The sequence below is a fragment of the Jaculus jaculus genome, chromosome 4 (assembly GCF_020740685.1).
Source record: "Jaculus jaculus isolate mJacJac1 chromosome 4, mJacJac1.mat.Y.cur, whole genome shotgun sequence".
In the NCBI taxonomy this organism is placed as follows: Eukaryota; Metazoa; Chordata; class Mammalia; order Rodentia; family Dipodidae; genus Jaculus; species Jaculus jaculus.
Window position 1 is genome coordinate 72,361,059 of NC_059105.1, and position 18,770 is coordinate 72,379,828.

The window sequence follows — 18,770 nt, forward strand, 5'->3', positions numbered from 1 at the left end:
AAGTACTTTGAAGCCATTCATCATGTTCATGTCTATTTCACTGGGATAACAATCACAGTCCCAATTTCCTGATTTTCAAGGTATGAATAAACTCCCAGAAGATGTTATGATCTCATATTAAGTTAACCCATTCAAGAAAAACATGCATAAAATCTGGAATAGTTGAAGTATACTCATTATTATTTTTTCTTTTCAAAAATAATGTACAGACTGAAAATAAATACAGCTTATTCTTTGCCAGAGTGCCTTGCATTGTGGATAATTTCAGTGATAATATCATTAAAGCCCTGATCTTGAAAGAGAATCCAACCTAATCTTTTTAAAAAAATATATTATTTATTTATTTATTTGACAGAGAAAGAGGGTCAGAAAGTAAGAGAGAGAGAGAAAGAGAGAGAGAGAGAGAGAGAGAGAGAGAGAGAGAGAGAGAGAGAGAGAGAATGGGCACACCAGGGCCTCCAGCCACTGCAAACAAAGTCCAGAAGCGTGTGCCACCTTGTGTATCTGGCTAATGTAGGTCCTGGGGAATCGAACCTGGGTCCTTTGGCTTTGCAGGCAAATCCCTTAACTGCTAAGCTCTCCCTCCAGCCCTCCAACCTGATCTTAATGGTGTATCCAGAAGCTGAATCCCTCATTAAAGAATGTGGATTTTTTTTCCCGACATTTACATGTTCTTTTCATAAGTGCAACCCTTCTAACTGAACTGACATACTTCGTATTTGACCTTTTCTCCTTTTGCCCCTTTTTATAACAGTAATATTATTATTTTTATTATCATTATTACTATTACAACTACTAATAATGCTATTGTTCTGATACTTTGATATCCTGGCTTTAAGTAAGAAACATATTGTTGACATTTCATTTTCTACTTACTTTTTGTTTTATACTTTTTAATATTTTATTTTATTTTTTATTTATTAGAGAGAGAGAGCACTATGCCTCTAGCCATAACAAACAAACTCCAGGTGCATGCACTGCCATGTGCATTTGGCTTAAGTGGGTACTGGATAATCAAACCTGAGTCCTTAGGCTTTGTAGGCAAGCACCTTAACCACTAAGCCATCTCTTCAGCCCTGTTTATTTACTTATTGTTTTTTAATTTACCTAAATATTCTATCTCCACCAAGTGCTCATGTTACTTCTTTTGTTTAAAAGTGACTCCAGGGACTAGGGCCCATGACTCAGTTGGTAAAATGCTTGCCGCACATACTCAAGTGCCTAAGTTCAGATCCCCAGGACAATGCAAATGAAAGATCTGATGGTGCAAGTCTGTAATCCTAGAACCAGGATCCATGTGCCCTGGGGAAAACTCACCACATCAGTGAGCCCTGTGTTCAATGAGAGAACTTGTTTATATAAATAAACAAGTAGAGAATGATGGAGGAGACACCTAAAGTTAACTTTCAGCCTGAATATGTAAGTGCACACACATGCATGCACAACCACACACATCATCCTGCATAGACGCATGCATGCAAGTCATACATATTCACATGCATCCAAAAACAACTCCACATTTGATTAAGTATGCTTACACCAAGTAGGTATTATACAGAGCAAAATAGGCATTATTGCTAATGATATTATTACTTAAATAGTATGTTGAGATACATGAAACATTCTCAAATACAGCCCATAAAACTCAAAACTGGAAGCATAAAAATAATGAAGCTCTATTAGCAATGTGATTTGAAATTATTTTTAATTTACCCAATTATACTTTCCTGTTTTCTAAACCTCAGCTCCAATTCATCTCCATTTCCTTAAAGTGACTGTATTTATCTGTTCCACTTGGTCAGCTTTGTATTTAACAGACCTTGTTTGGAATCACAAAGATGGTTGGTGGATTTGTACCCTCAGAAATAAAAATGTTTAGCTTAGGAGAGTCATTATTTTCAGTGAAATAATTTATAGTTAAAGTATTAAAATTATAGCAAAGGTGTAAAAAGACCCAACTCCAAAGAATGAACAAGAGGATGGCAAGCCCTCTTACAAGGAAATTTCAAAGTGGTCAAGAATATTTTACACCCAAAACCTTATGTAATCATCATAAATAGAATTTTAAACAAGGTCTGCCAGTGTTTTTCCATTTCTTGCCTAAGAGTGTTTCTCAGCTTATCTTGGTCTCCCATTCAGAATGGAGGAGGCATTTTGTCACTTTCTCTTACATCTGCATTTCTAAATCCAGACAAATACTGTAAGTACAGGGCTTCTGAGAAGCAATTACAAGTAATGGAATTAAGAATCTAAGCATACAACTGCTCTTGGCTTCAATCTGAGAACTATGCAGAAAAGCCTCTTATTCCAAATGCACAAAAATGAGTTATTGCCCTCATCCACACAAGGTGTCTCTAGCCTTTATTTTGACTGGTTTTCTTCAGGGGCAATGTTTCATAGTTTGAACAGTAAGAATGCCACAGATTTATTTCTTGCACCAGGGACATTTGCACTTGCTTACTTTTAAATTGCTTTTGATATACATTAAAGACAGCCGTGAGAGAAGAGAAAGGGGAGTCTCAAGAAGCACAGCAAAATCTGTTCCCCTGAGTCAAGATGGTAAAAATCACCATGGTGACTCTCCACTGTCTTCTAGGAAAGTTTCGTGCAACCCTGATGACCAAAGTACAGATCCTATCACTTAGGTAAAGCTGTATCAAAGAAGCACATGTCTCTATAATCCCAATAGGCTTATGGCAATAGGAGAGTCAGGAGAATCCCAAAGCCCATGGGTCAGCTAGTCTGGCATTCACAGTGGCAAATAGTAACAAATAAATAAATAAATATTAAAAAAAAAGATCTTGTCTCAGGCAAGGGAGGGTGAGGACCAGCATCCCAAAGTAGTTGTCCTCCAATGCTCACATGTGTGCTATGTGAACAAACACACACACACACACACAGGCACACACACACACACAAAGTTGGGAAGAACAGACATGCTTTTGCCAAATAATTATCAGATGTGGACCAATCATTGCAAAAGGCAGAGTAGTCAGGTTGGAATTTTCTCCACTAGTTGTAACAAAGAGGAGTTCAAAACAGAAATACCCTGGAATCCCATTTTCCTTTAAAATTTCATGACAAAATTATGCTGACTGAAAGTTAGTTAGGCATCTATTTAACTTGTATAAGAATTGGGCAAAAAAATATAGACATTGAAGGAGAAAGACATGACAAAAACTCACCATAGAAAAATGGCTTACATCTAAAGTTCCTTAGCTCTTTAGATGAATAAAACAAAATTAATAAATCAAACACTTGCAGACTGCTTCTAAATTCCAAACATTGCTATAAACTTTTAGTGTTTTGGCACTTAATCTGAAAATCATGATAAAGCAGGTACTATTATTAATCATACTATTAAGTGTTCTTTCTTTTTGTAACTACATAGATAACTTAAGTCACAGGTGGTTTAGTGATTTGCCCAGCATCACACACTGCAGTTCCAGAATAAAGTCTGAATATAAGCAGACTCCAGCTGTTATCAATATTTACAAGAGAATATTCATTCAAGTTTTGCAGTTTGATTTTAATCATGTAGGGAAACGCCTCAATTTGCCTTCATAAGCAATTAAAAATCTTTAAAGAACATCATCAGCTTCCACCTTCTTGATTAGATTTTTCTATTTTTTCTCTTAGGATAAGTCAGTTGACTATTACTACAGCTATATCCAAATCACACAATTTCTTAAGCACTGTAATTTCCATCCCTTGCAAGTGGCATACATTTAGCCATCTACTGACTGTCAGTGGGTCTTGTCTATTGACACATTTCCAAAGAATGTGAGGTAACAAACCAAAGCCCAGCATCACTGTAGTAAAAAAATTAAAAGAAAAACAGTGAATTTGCTCATATTCCTCAAACTTAATATTTCCCAAACTTAAATTACTTTTGGGTTCCAAAATTTCCAAATATTCTGAAAAATATTTCTTTTTCCTTAGTTTGCAGTTCTACTCAACCATCAACACTCAGGGAGTAGCTAGCTATCACACTGAGAGAAAGATCTAAGATAACACAGGCAGTTCCCAGTGCAATTTTGAAAGGAAATCAGCTGTATACAATGTGAACTATTTTATAGTGTAGTCATATATTACATGAGATTATATTATAAAGTCAATGATTCATATGAACATTAGCTAGACTCAAAATTACCCCAGAAGACCCTAAATCATTTATATGATTTTATTTGCATGCCTTTAAAAATGCCTCTTGATAAAATGTACCTGACTAAATGGAAATAAGATACAATTTCTTTTCCTGAGTGTAACATATAACACTTTTTTTTATTTAGAAGCCATATTTTATAAGAAAGCATAACAGGGGCTGAAGAGATGGTTCAGCCCTTAAACACACTTGTTTACAAAGTCTGGTGAACTCAGGTTTGATCTACCTGTACCTACCTAAACTCAGATGCACAAAAGTTCATTTACAGTGGCAACAGACCCTGGCATATCCATTTTCTCCCTCTTTCTCTTTATTATTAGTAAAAGTAATATTTTAAAAAGCACTATACATTAACATTCCAGAAACCTCTCATCATCAAATTGCATGTAGGAAAATAGGCATTTCATGTACCATCCATTGCATTTATAAAAACAAAGGAAAAACAAATATAATAATTGGTGGTGTCACTTGGGTAGCTTACTTACTAAATATCATATAAAAAGTAATGTATATTATCCTGGTAAAATAGTATATAATACAAGGTATAGTAAATAAAAACGAGGTTCAAATTAAATAAGATTAACTTTTATCTTAATGATTATTAAATTTTTAAATCACAGGAGTCAAAAAACTTAAAATTTGGTTGGAGCATTTTCCTCATTGTAAGGAATGACTCTTCCATTTTTAATTTATTCTACACATGTTATAACAGGTTATACTTTTTTATCCCTTTTGCCCAGCTTTCATTACCCTGAGGGCCCTCCACAGTGGGGTGATGGTATTCACTGTGAGGTCATGCCAACCTCAGTCAGTGTCTGTGGGGTGGTAGGAGACTGTACCTCAGGGTATTCCTACATACTTTGTGGCTCTTACAATTTTTATGCCCCCTGTTATGCAATGTTCCCTGAGTCATGACTAGCCTGTTGTCAGTCTGATTTAATCTTGAGTTTTCTTTGGGCTCTGGATTTCTGCTTTGATAGGATTTGATTGATCACTGTATTGGTCAACTATATTCTGGAACTGGTTGTTAGGCTAGCAGTAAGAGCAATAGGAATGGCTCTTTTAAAGTGACAACTTAATACAATAAAATATTTATAGCATTTGATCAACAATTAAGAATGAGCTCCAGGGCTGGAGATGGCTTAGCGGTTAAAGTGCTTGCCTGTGAAGCTTAAAGACCCTGGTTTGAGGCTCAATTTCCCAGGACCCACGTTAGCTAAATGCACAAGGGGGCACACGTTTATGGAGTTCGTTTGCAGTGGCTGGAAGCCCTGGCACACCCATTCTCTCTCTCTCTCTCTCTCTTTCTCTTCCCCTTTCTCTATCTGTAGCTCTCAAATAAATAAATAAAACAAACAAACAAAAAAATGAGCTCCAAGTAAAGAGAATCCCTGAACAACAAATAAGAGACTATTATATGGAAACCACAAGTGCTATTATTGGCACCTACCTTTGATGGAATTTTATCCAACATTTTGAAACAATGATTGGGAAGATAGTATAGCAACATGTAAAATGCCTACAATTTAAAAGGGTGTAATTATGAAATACTTTATATGGTATATACAGTTATGTATGAAAGATTAATTCTAATGCTCTTTTCTTTAATAGTTAGATTTAAAGCATATAAAGACTTGACACAGGCAAAGATGATAATGTGGCACAGTTCTGGCTCTGAGAAATGAACAAATATCAGTGAGAGAATTTTCCAGAATAACTTATTTAAATACAGATGGAATCTTCTCTGAGCCTTTCTACTTCTGCCTGACTATTCATGGCTCTTGGCTCATGAGATAATCATGTTGAAAAAAAAACTGAGATATTCATCAGGAGAAAAGCCATAGAGTAAAGACAGGCGACTGTGAAGTGAAATGGCACCCAAGACAGTTAGTTCTCTACCTTGGACTTTTTTTTCTTGCACATGTAGTGTGTGTGTTGTTGACACTTCACCCTTGTGTTCATGTGCAGATGCCAGAGGAGAATGTTGAGTGTCCACCTGCATTGCCTATCAGTTTACTTCCTTGAGACAGTCTCTTTCAATGATTTTGGAGCTTGCCATTCTCATGAAACCAGTGATTTTCTGGTCACTGTTCCCCATAGGGCTGGGGTTACAGATTGGTGTGGCCATGACCAGCTATGGACTTCTTTTTGTATGGAAGAAAAGTAAGTAGAGAATAGGTCTAGACTAATGTTTATCAGGTTCTGTACATACCTGTGAATTCAATTTACAGTCATTATAACTAACTATTTGAAACAATGTTCAAAAACACACATACACAAGCACACATAAAGATGAGAGAGAGAGAGAGAGAGAGAGAGAACATACAATCAGACTTTATTCCATCTCACTATAAATATATTTCAGTTACAACGGTTAATAAAATGAATTGAATTATTATTAAAACAGTACACAATTTCCACAGACTATTACAATGACTTATCACAGTAAGTAAAATGCCACTGTTTGTAATTGAGCTCCCTCTTCCTGATGTGCTGTGACCATTGACATGGTGAAACAGAGAGACTGTGCTGGACAGAATCATAGTTATGGCAATAACAAAGCAGGAAAATGCAGCTGGCAGGTCTACGGCAGTCACTCCGAGGCTGTTCAGTTCGCACACAAGGCAGCAGGGGACACAGACTCTAACCTAAGATTCCAGTTACCACTCCTGCCCCAGTTGCAGGTGGTTTGGGGGTGTTATGGAATGCAAAAGCTGCCAGGTTGACTGGGGTTGGAACTCCACCAGAACAGCTGACCTTAAGCACCTTCAGAGGAAATCCTAGGTTAGCTGTCACTGAGTCACCCATGATTCTATAAGGAATTACAATCAACTCATTCATTGGTTCACCAAGCTGGACTTGGATGGGATCTTTTCTTTGCTAGTTCTCTGTCTAGAGGTAACAGAAATTATTTTATACCTTACCAGAAAGTCACACAAGGTGCTGCTAATTGTTCAGTCAATAAAAATCACTAAGCAAGCACGCAATAATAACAACAAAACAGATGCTCGCTATAATCAATAATAAGCACACTATTTCTTTTTAAGTCTTCCTGATATGGATCTGGTTCATTTGTTTATTTCACACACAAACAAAGAATGAGATTGTGTGGTTTACTTATCTGTCAGTAGGAAATGTAGGGGATATTTTTCAAAAATTAATGATTAAAGAGAGAATTCAGCAAAAGAGTTAAAAATACAGTAAAGAAAAGAAAGATGGTAATGCAGGAGGTAAAATCTCAGCCAAATGTATTGAAAATATGGAAGGAAATACCTGGCATAGAAAAGGTATGACTATAGTCAATTGAATGCCTGCACGCAAGTAGATGGAGGAAGTCAATGATGACACATGCACTTGCTTCAGTTAAGAAAACTGGGTGTGGGCTGGAGAGATGGCTTAGCGGTTAAGCACTTGCCTGTGAAGCCTAAGGACCCCTGTTTGAGGCTCGGTTCCCCAGGTCCCACGTTAAACCGCCAGATGCACAAGGGGGCGCATTCGTCTGGAGTTCGCTTGCAGTGGCTGGAAGCTCTGCCTCGCCCATTCTCTCTCTCTCCCTCTATGTGTCTTTCTCTCTATGTCTGTAGCTCTCAAATAAATAAATAAAAAATGAACAAAAAATATTAAAAAAAAAGATTTAAAAAAAAGAAAGAAAACTGGGTGTGATGAAAAGAATAAAGGTATACCAGAGGAAGCGATGCCATTGTAAACAATGTAAAACAAAACAAACAAAAAACTAATCACTTGTTCGGTGAATGCTTACAGACATTTTACAATGTTTAAAGCACACAGGATGATTCAAACTTAGAAGAATGTATTACTAAGGCATAGTAAAAATTATTGACTTATTATTGTAAGTCTTATGGATGAAAGGAAGCAATTAGTATTCTAAGTATTTTTGATTTTTTTCTTTTTATATTTTTATTATTTATTTTTATTTATTTGGGACAAAGAGAGAGAGAGAAATGGGGGACAGAGAATGGGCACCCCAGAGTCTCTAGTAGCCACTGCAAAAGTACTACAGATGCATCTTGTGCATATTGTGCATCTGCCTTATGTAGGTACTGGGGAATTGAACCTGTGTCCTTTGGCTTTGCAAGCAAGTACATTATCTGCTAAGGCATCTTTCCAGCACTTTGATGAGTTTTAAGTTAATATTATTTAGCAATATTTTGCCTATATAATTCATTTACTTCCAATATATAAATCAGAATATATATAATAATTAGTATATATACATGTCTGTCAGTATATGTACAATACCATATATAGTATTATAAATATACCAGACGTGTAGTCATCAGCATTTAGAGGTTGTATGACATTTTCTTCCACCACAAATTTCTTTTAAAAATGGGTATTTATTTGCTGTGTGCATATGTGTGTGTTTGTGAGCATTCTTGACATGGCATGCGTGTAGAGGTTAGATAACAACTTTCCAGGTGCTCCTCACCTTCCACTTCATTTGAGGCAGGGCCTCTTTCTGTCCACCCCTCCATTTGCAAGCTTCTGGAAAAATCTCTTGTCTCCACTCCTTTTTGGGTAGAAGGCTTACTGGGATTAAAAAAGCCTGCCACAGCTTCTAGCTTTTAAGTGAGATCAGGGATCTGAACTCAGGATTGTTCACCAAGCACTTAGCCACTGACCAATCTCCCCAGCTCTCCCCAAATTATTTCTGCTCATTTGTATTAATATCAACTCTCTAACTTCTGTATTCAAAAAATCACCAATTACTTTCCTTTATCTGGATATTTTATGTAAATAAATCATACTATCATAGAATATTATGCCTCATACTAGCCTTCACTCTCTCTTACCATAATGTTGCTAAGGGTCATTCATGACAAATCATGAATCAGTATTTACTTTTTCCATGGGATTATATATATAATCCCATGGAAAAAGTAAATACATATATATATATGATCACATTTTGTCTGCCAATCTAGTCACTGATTAATAATAAGTAATTTTGAATTTTTGGATCTACTAAAAACACTGGTATATCTTTTTTAATATTATGAGTTTTTTAATATTTTATTTCCTTATTAATTTATTTGGAAAGAGAAAGAGAGAGAGGATGGGCACACTAGGTCCTCTAGCCACTGCAAACAAACTCCAGATGCATGTTCATCTAGCTTATGTGGTTCTGGGGAATTGAACCTAGGTCCTTAGGCTTCAAAGGCAAGGGTCTTAACCACTAAACAATCTCTCCAGCTGTGCACTGATATATCTTGATAATTTAATAAAAAAATATAATTCTCATATTTACAGTGCTTTATAGTAAGCTAAATAGTAAGCTATTTGTGCTTTATTTTAAAAATACAGATACATTTAATAGATGGATATAAAGATATTATAATGTTTTCATAAGATAATAAGTAATGGACCATTTATAATTTTGCTACTTAGTAGTGAGGAAGTCAATGAGTGATTTTGATATCATGAAAATTCCTCTATATGTTTTAGTTAATGTAGTCTTTCAGTAGTCCTGCGCTCTTACTTCCTTTGTATACATACCCACACTCACATATCCTCATGACTAATAGCATTTACATAAATATATCAGTTGCCTTGATGATAATATTATGCTCTGTATTTAACAAATTAAAAAGGATGAAAGTAAATTATGTTCAGAATGTCTTTTTTATTTTTTTTCTTAAACCTCATCTTTAACATATCTTTCGACAGGCTGCTGGGAAAAGCCATCTTTGCATTGTTCCCGGGCCCTTCTCTCCGCTGGCGGCAGACCGCTCGCCGCCTGCCTTCCCTCCCTCTCTCCAGCCGCCTTGGAACTCTCGCTTTCTCTTTGCCCGCGACACCCGCTCACCGGCGCCCCACCGTGTCAGACATGGCCGTGGACACCGGCTCACAGATCACCACCAAGGATTTGAAGGAAAAGAAGGAAGTTGTGGAGGAGGCAGAGAATGGAAGAGAAGACCCAGCCAATGGGACTGCTAATGAGGAAAATGGGGAGCAGGAGGCTGACAATGAGGTAGAAGAAGAAGAAGGTGGGGAGGAAGAGGAGGAGGAGGAAGAAGGTGATGGTGAAGAAGAGGATGGAGATGAAGATGAGGAGGTGGAGGCAGCTATGGGCAAGTGGGCAGCTGAAGATGATGAGGATGATGATGTTGATACCAAGAAGCAGAAGACTGATGAGGATGACTAGACAGCAAAAAAGGAAAAGTTACTGAAAAAAGGCCACCGTGACCTTTCCACCCTCCACTTCCCTTCTCAGGATCTAAAAGTGATCACCTTCAAGTAGACACAATTCACCACCCCACCAAAACCACAATGAGAATTTGCAACAGGGGAGGAGAAAACCAAAACTTCTGAGGCCCTGCTTTTTTTTTTTTTTTTCTCAAAAGTACTTTGAAAGGAAAATTTGTTTGTATTTATTTATTTATTTATTTATTTATTTATTTATTTATTTATTTATTTAAGAGCGACAGGCACACAGAGAAAGACAGATAGAGGGAGAGAGAGAGAATGGGCACGCCAGGGCTTCCAGCCTCTGCAAACGAACTCCAGATGTGTGCGCCCCCTTGTGCATCTGGCTAACGTGGGACCTGGGGAACCAAGCCTCCAACGGGGTCCTTAGGCTTCACAGGCAAGTGCTTAACTTCTAAGCCATCTCTCCAGCCCAGTTTGTATTTTTTTTATTTATGTTTTATATTTTTGTACCTATTGTTAGGGGTCAGCCATTTTTAATGATAACAGATGACCAGACCAGCCTTCAGAGCATTCTCTGTCCTATCTGGCTTTACTTGTGGTGTGACCATGTTCATTATAATCTCAAAGGAGAGGAAAAAAAAAATACACTTCTAAAAGCAACAACAACAACAAACAATCCAATTCTGAGCATTCCAATAACTGGTTTTGTGTATGTACCAAGCTGTACTATAAGTAGTTGGTTTGTATGAGACGGTTCAAAAGGCCAAAGATAAAAGCTTTCTTTTTTTCCTTTTTTTTTTTTTGTCTATGAAGTTGATGTTTATTTATTTATTTTGGCCTGTTTGATGTATGTGTGAAACAATGTCTAACAATATACTGGAATTTTATTTGGCTGAGTTGTTCTAAAAAAACCTTATCTTTCAACATGCTTTTACACATTTCAGCATGATTATATTTTTTTCTTTTAAAACAATAAATGTTAGATAAGAGAATGAAATCACTGTATGGGTTAGGGATACTCAAGGAAGCCCCCAAAACAGCCAGATATATTTAAGAAATCAGAGATAGAAAATATTTGAGAGTTCAAAATCTATTTGTTGAAATACAGTTATTGCCTAAAAATTCAAGTTTTATCTGAAATAAGCCCTTTAGAACTAACACTGTCTAAAGATGAAAAGTGCAGAATAAAGATGAATCTAAGTTGTTCTCTCACATTTGACAATATACTGAACTGATTGAAGTTGTAGAAACTAAAACTTTCAAAGACTAATAATTTATCATTTAGAATTTTGGTTATAAAAACTTACTCTCTGGCCTGGAGTGGTGGCACACACCTTTAATCCCAGCACTCAGGAGGCAGAGGTAGGAGAATTTCCATAGGCACCCTGAATCTACATAGTGAATTCCAGGTCAGCCTGAGCTAGAGCGAGACCCTACCTTGAAACACAAAACAAAACAACAAACAAATCAAAACAAAAATCTACTCTCTGGATGTTCAAAGGTGTGAAGTTTGTATACTTCTAGATATGTTTGTTCTGACTGTAAAATTCAAAGAGGAATGATTTTCCCAAGTCTCTGCAGGATGTTTCCTAAATCTATTAACCCACGAAGTTAAATACTGACATATGAAGATAGAAATTCAGATGTTACCTAAATTACAACATTCTATGATCTGACTTTATTTCAATTTAAATTTAGTGAACATTATAGTATAAAAGGTATTTGGTGTGTAAGTAAAAGCATACAAAGATGAGGAGTTTGCAGGAAATGGATCCTTTGTCAACGTCTTAGTAGTTTAACCTCTTTATAAGAATGAGGTGCAAACTTCAAATGATACATAGACCATAAAATTAGGCCTAGAAGTCTACCTACCTGACATAATCTATTTCAAAAAACTAAGAACTGCTTTATAAATGCTAAAAGTATGTTTCAGTTGTTCCAGAAAACAATTAACATTTTATTTTTTATGACACATATCATTTTAACAAACATGTTCCAGACAAAAATATTTTTCTACCACCCCTTTCTCTACCAGCTCAGATCTGGGTGGAATAAGTGGCTCCATGTAGTGGAAGTCTAGCATTCCTAGGTTAAAAAAAAAAAAAAAAAAAGACAGAAGAAAAAAGTAGGATGGTATGTTTCAGCTAGGCCATGAATGGTACAGACATCAAATTTTTACATGTGGTTCAGTGAGCCTTGGACAACAGTCACTAATGAAATTTTGACCAATCTGTGACAGTGTTTTAAACAGTATCACATTTTCAGAAAAGTATATATGTAACTATCATAATTTTCCATTTTGGAAACCTTTCCCTTAATTTGCAGTAGTTCTTTCCCCAGTATTTTATTTAAAATCTGCTTTATTTTCTGAAGTAATGGAAAGAAAAGACTGTTGTTCTTATTAGTGAAATTAGGTATGTGTGTGTCACGATGTGTGTGGTGTGGTGTGGTAGTGTGGTGTGTGTGTGTGTGTGTGTGTGTGTGTGTGTGTGGTGTGTGGTATGTGTGTGGGGGGGAGGTAGTGTGGTGTGTATGGTGTGTGTGTGGTGGTATGGTGTGATGTGATTGGTGTGTGCACATTTACCTATCCTTGTGATGCTCCATGTGCTTACCTGCAACTGGGTACATTTGTACCCATTGGTAGTTGGAGCCAAAAAGTCAGATGTCCATGTCTTTCCTCCCACTCATTTTTAAGCTAGAGTCTCTTGCTGGTACTGGAACTTGCTGTTTTCTTTGTTTTTGTTTTGGTCAACCAAAGTGATTCCTTGTCTCTGCTCTCCTTTGAGGAACTGGGATTATAGGTGTGCTTGGCCATGCACAGCTGTTTATGTGGGATCTGAAGATTCTGACTGGCCATTTCTGGACCCTTAGCCCCTCATTCTTGCTCAGTTAACTGCTCATCCACTTCTCTAGTCCCTCCTTCCTTTACTTTCATATCTCTGTTCTTGTTTCTTTGGATAGCATCTCATGCTAGAGGAGGGAGGAAGAAAATCTGAGCATGAGTTTATCTCTAACTACACTGAGTATGGTACTGTGGTGTTCATGTATATAATAATTGCTCACTTAGTGAAAAAAATATTGAATGACTTAAGCAAGTAAATTTACATTATTCATTTTAATAATCAGTGATATCACTGCCTTAATAATTGGTTGGACTGCTTTAAACACATTTGTTAGAAGCCATATTAATGCTCAAAATTCTCCTTGAAAATAATTCAAGAGAAGAAATTACAAAATGTTAGCAACAGGATTTTATTTCAGCACTCATTTTAAATTTTTGAAATTCAATGGTGGGCAGTAATTTTGAGAAATTGCTTATAGTATAAATCACACTTTTTCCATCTTCAAGTCAATTGAAAAACATATATTTTTGGTTTTTTGAGGTAGGGTCTCACTCTAGCCCAGGCTGACCTGGAATTCACTACAGTCTCAGGGTGGGCTTGAACTCATGGAAGTCCTCCTACCTCTGTCTCTCAAGTGCTAGGCATATAGGTGTGTGCCACCATGTCCAGCTCTGAAAAAAAAAAATAATACAATTTAGACTTTAAGTGAAAATAGTTCTTTGTAACTATACCTCTACAAATTAAGTCTTTTTAGTTTGGGTTTAATTCAGCTTTGCAAACTATTTCCATCTTTTTTTTTTCAAACCTGTAAGCTGTCAAAAGTAATGACTCAACTCTCATTTTTCCTCCTATAAGATTCAGAAATGACTCCCAAGACTTCACCACAATTAAATACATGAATGGAAAGGCAAGTAGTATAATGGGAAGCAAATTAGTTTTTACCTCAGTGAAAACAAGTACTTGAGATTCTACGAATATTCTTCAAACAGCAAAACAAGGAAGGTACTTCAGAGGCTGCGTAAACAAATACTGCATGCAAATATTCTAATGGAGAACATTGCCAAATACTACCTCACATTTAGTTTGCATTTCTCATTTAATTATGTAATAGAATAACATCTTGGAATTTTAAGGGGCTGCTAGCCATCACATTTATAAAACTATTTGTATGTAATCAGGTATTATTAGCACTATATGGCATATTCTTTAGAGCCAAATCCGACTCTGTTCAGTTTCTACACACTAAAAGCATTTTGAAAATGGCAAGTAAAAGATAAGTCAAAAAAGAACTTATATTTGAGGATGAGTTGGCTATATTTTATGAATTTTACACTTCATATGACCTAATTTTAAAGTTTTGAGGCCAATAAACTATTATGATATCATAATGCAATCACAATATAGAACTTACCTATATGATAAGTTCCATAAAAGATAGATGATATTAGTGCATTTGTTTTGAACCAATTCTTTATAGTGTTTGACTAATGACCTGGCCTTAGAATCATGAATATGCTTATCAAATTTGTGGTAATTAAAAATTTTTTTTTGTTTATTTGTATTTGTTTATTTGAGAGCAACAGACAGAGAGAGAAAGAGGGAGAGAAAGAGAGAAAGAGAATGGGCATGCCAGGGCTCCAGCCACTGTAAACAAACTCCAGATACATGCACCCCCTTGTGCATCTGCCTAACGTGGGTCCTGGGGAACTGAGCCTCGAATCGGGGTCCTTAGGCTTCACAGGCAAGTGCTTAACTGATAAACCATCTCTCCAGCCTAAATCTGTGGTAATTTAAATTAATCTCAGTTGTTGATAGATTGCCTGACATGAATATAGTCCCATATAAATTTAACCAATTGGAAATATGGTCCATAAAATACCATACCATTAAACACAAAACTTTTGATATGGAGCAGTGGAAAGAAGGTACAGAAAGAATATTTATATAAAGAAGATGAAGAAAACAGAGCAAAAGCCTATTTTCTGGGTTAAAATTGTTATAATTATACCTTGCTGATACAGTACACAAGCCTCAAATGAAGTCACCCTCAGTCAATCCTGATGGTTATTGGTGACGTTCAGTGTGCTTGAATGATTTGACTCCTTGACTGGGCAATGTTCTTCACCATTATCTATATTATAGGGGTTAGGAAATCTAATGACAGAGAATTTGAGTAAATTATTTAAGAACGTGTAACCAATATGGGGAGTAGCTATAATTGAACCACATCTGTTTGTTCCAGAACCCAAATCAGTGTATATTTCCAATTTTGTAGATTACCAGTTCCATTATCAAGGATTTAGCCAAACACCCATCAGAATATATGAAAAAGCATGTGTGATGAACATATATATGCAGACGTTTACTCATAATTGTTATTGCCTAAACAACACAATAACACATTTGATTACATAGCATTTCACCATTAGTTAATAGATGTTATAAGTTATTTATTTTTATTGATTAAAAGTATAGAGAAGGATTATATGAGTTATATTAAAAACTGTTACTGGGTTGGAGAGATTGCTTAGTGGTTAAGGCACTTAGCACTTACCTGCAAAGCCAAATGACCCAGGTTCAAGTACCCAAGATCCATGTAAGCCAGATGCACAAGGTGGCACACACATCTGGAGTTCATTTGCAGTGCCTGAAGGCCCCGGCACACCCATTCTCTCTTTATCTCTGCCACTTTCTCTCTCAAATAAATAAATAAAAATAAAAAAAAACTGATAACATTTTATAGTGGGACTCTGTAGAGGGACTCATGTAGAGGAAGAGGTAATAATTTGTAATATGGTGACACAATACAATCTCAGACAAATAAGGCTTTGTGTACTTGAGTGATCTCACATGGTGAACTCTGAATGCAGAAGGGCGCAGCTGAAAGGGGAGCTCATCTTGTTTTCCCTCACCTTTTACTAGAAGGAAAAGTACACATGTTTACTCTGAATGTTACAAATAGAAAGTTCAAGTACTAGGAAAGTAATTGAGGAAATTAAAGAAAGTACATGTAGCCGGGTATGGTGGCACATGCCTTTAATCCCAGCACTGAGGAAGCAGAGGTAGGAGGATCACCATGAGTTCAAGGCCACCCTGAGATTATGTAGTGAATTCCAGGTCAGCCGGAACTAGAGTGAGACCCTACCTCGAAAAACCAAAATAAAATAAAAAACACATCTAATGATTATGGTAATCATTAAAGGAGTTTATACTTGAAAGAAAATATGGACTTATCCTCTTTAGAGAACAAGCAGAGAGAAGTATATATTCTCTGCTAATATATATGTGTGCACGTATATGGCAGCATATATAAGAATATACATATAATGCAGTATATATAAGATGAATGGAGTGTATCTATTGCTGGGGATTGGCACTGTGCCAGCAAGACAGGTGCAGAGTGGATTAAAAGTTCAAATTTGAATCCCAACTAGGAAGTAGGTGAGCATCCTGAGCTTTGAGATCCTAGAACCAATTTCTCACAGCTACCAAAAATAACAACACTTCATGACATAATAGTCCATTTTAAAATTAGTAATTTAAGGTTGGGAGAGATGGTTTTGTGGTTAAAGCACTTGTCTGTGAAGCCTAAAAACTCATGTTCAAATCCCCAGGTCCTAAATATTCAGACACACAGTCATTCCAGCACACAATGTTGCACACATAACACAAGGGGGCATATGTGTCTGGAGTTCTTTTATAGCTGGCTGAAGGTCCAGGATGCCATTTTCTCTCTCCCATCCTCCCTCCCTTCAAAAAAAAATGAATAAAATTAGGAGTTTAATGCAATGCTAAGCCATTTCCTTACGAACGCTCTTCTGATCCTTTCAGGGGAATGCAATTCTGCTTTATGAACAAGAGTTCAGGTGTCTTACATGCCTATATTGTGGAAAGACAATGTTCACAAAAAAATTAAGACAAAGTTAACTGAGGTGTGGCTTGAAGTGTCCAGACCGGGAGAAAAGAATCATTCCAAAATTTCAACATTTGTCATTTTATTATATTATTTAGGAACAAAAGTTTTTCAAATAGTTTATTTTTATTTATTTATTTGACAGAGAAAGAGGGAGGGAGGGAGGGAGAAAGAGGGAGGGAGACAGAATGGGTACACCAGGGCTTCTGCAAACAAACTCCAGAGGCATGCGCCCCCTTGTGAATTTGGCTAACGTGGGTCCTGGGGAATAGAAGCTAGGTCCTTTGGCTTTGCAGGCGAATGCCTTAACTGCTAAGCCATACCTCCAGCCTGGAACAAAAGTTTTATATTTAGTTTTATTTTAGAATTGTTTCCACTATTATCTGTACAACATTATGCCTTTCAGATACTCTTGGAACCTTGTCTTTGTGTTGGTTGACTTAATAATTAAGGGACTGGGCTGGTCATCATTAATAATTGTATTATTTACTCCTTTTTACACATTTCTTCTGAAAAGATTAGAACATAGAAATCTTGAATTATGTAGACAGTGTTGTATAGTAGAGTAAAACAACTCTATAGATAGTAGAGTTACTCAAGCATGGTTCCAAAATCACAGTCAGACAACTGTTCAAACTCTTGAAACTTTAATTCTGTTATATAAGAATGATAATAGTTATTACTAGCTCATAAGAATTGTTGGGTCTGGGTGTTGTGGCAATACCTTTAGTACCCACACTTGGGTGGCCAAAGTAAGAGGATCACTGTGACTTCAAGGCCAGCTTGTGACTACAGAGTGAGTTCCAGGTCAGTCTGGGCTAGGGGGGAAACCCTACCTCAGAAAGAAGTGTTGGAAGAATTGTAAATAATGGCATTATTGAGGCATTTGAAATGGTTTGACATGTCCTTCCCATGATTCTTTTTTTTTTTTAAATTTATTAACATGAGTCAGGTAAATTCAGTTTTCTACCACTATGCTCTAGAATTTTCTAAATGATTTTATTTTTCAGTTTTAAATTCATGGTAAAACTGAAAGAAAATATCTATTTTCCATATATTCTCTCTTCCCACCCAACCTCCATTACCTTCATTTACTAATGAACCTAGATGCACCATAATCATACAAAACCCATCACTTACAGTAGGATTTGTCCTGAACATGAAGCACTTTACTTTAGATTCCTCAATAATCATCTCCAGTTGGATTCTTGTCGGCAATGGATGGACAAGAAGCATAGTACAGTCTTTGAAGATCTGATAAAATGACTAACAGATTACAATTGTTTTGTTCTTTTGTTAAAGAAAAATGGACAAAATAATGGTGACTAAAGTACACCATGTGAATAAAATCATACTTAACACTACCTTTCAACTTGCAATAAAAGTGAAAATAAAAGCCTATTTGAGTCAACAAATAAGGAAACTAGTACGGAAACAATTTAAAAGTCGACAGGCTTTAGGCCAACTTTTATTGCAACAATTCCTTTGCAGGGGTGGGGGATATTCAGAGGATGTAAGTGAGAGACTGCTAGCATTCATATTTCACTCCTTATTATTTGTCATTTCACCCAATTAAATGCATCAGGGCATTTATTGTGTGAGGATTCTTACTGAGAAGTTCTTTTAAACTGAACATAATTGAAAAGGACAAGGAATCCAATCTAGTGTGGAAAAGAGT

General features: G+C 36.3%; 2 protein-coding genes across 2 annotated transcripts in view; one reads left to right on the plus strand and one right to left on the minus strand.

Annotated features, from left to right (window-relative positions):
- The window catches only part of Xirp2 (xin actin binding repeat containing 2), a 325,028-nt gene that overhangs the window by 273,643 nt on the left and 32,615 nt on the right, over nucleotides 1–18,770 (minus strand). The gene's annotated exons all lie outside the window — the stretch shown is intronic.
- Nucleotides 2,557–10,371, plus strand: LOC105945116 (prothymosin alpha-like). Its single transcript, XM_012952471.2, has 2 exons — nucleotides 2,557–2,645; nucleotides 9,854–10,371. The coding sequence occupies exons 1-2, from the start codon at nucleotides 2,557–2,559 to the stop codon at nucleotides 10,329–10,331; spliced, it is 567 nt and encodes a 188-aa protein (XP_012807925.2). The 3' UTR covers nucleotides 10,332–10,371.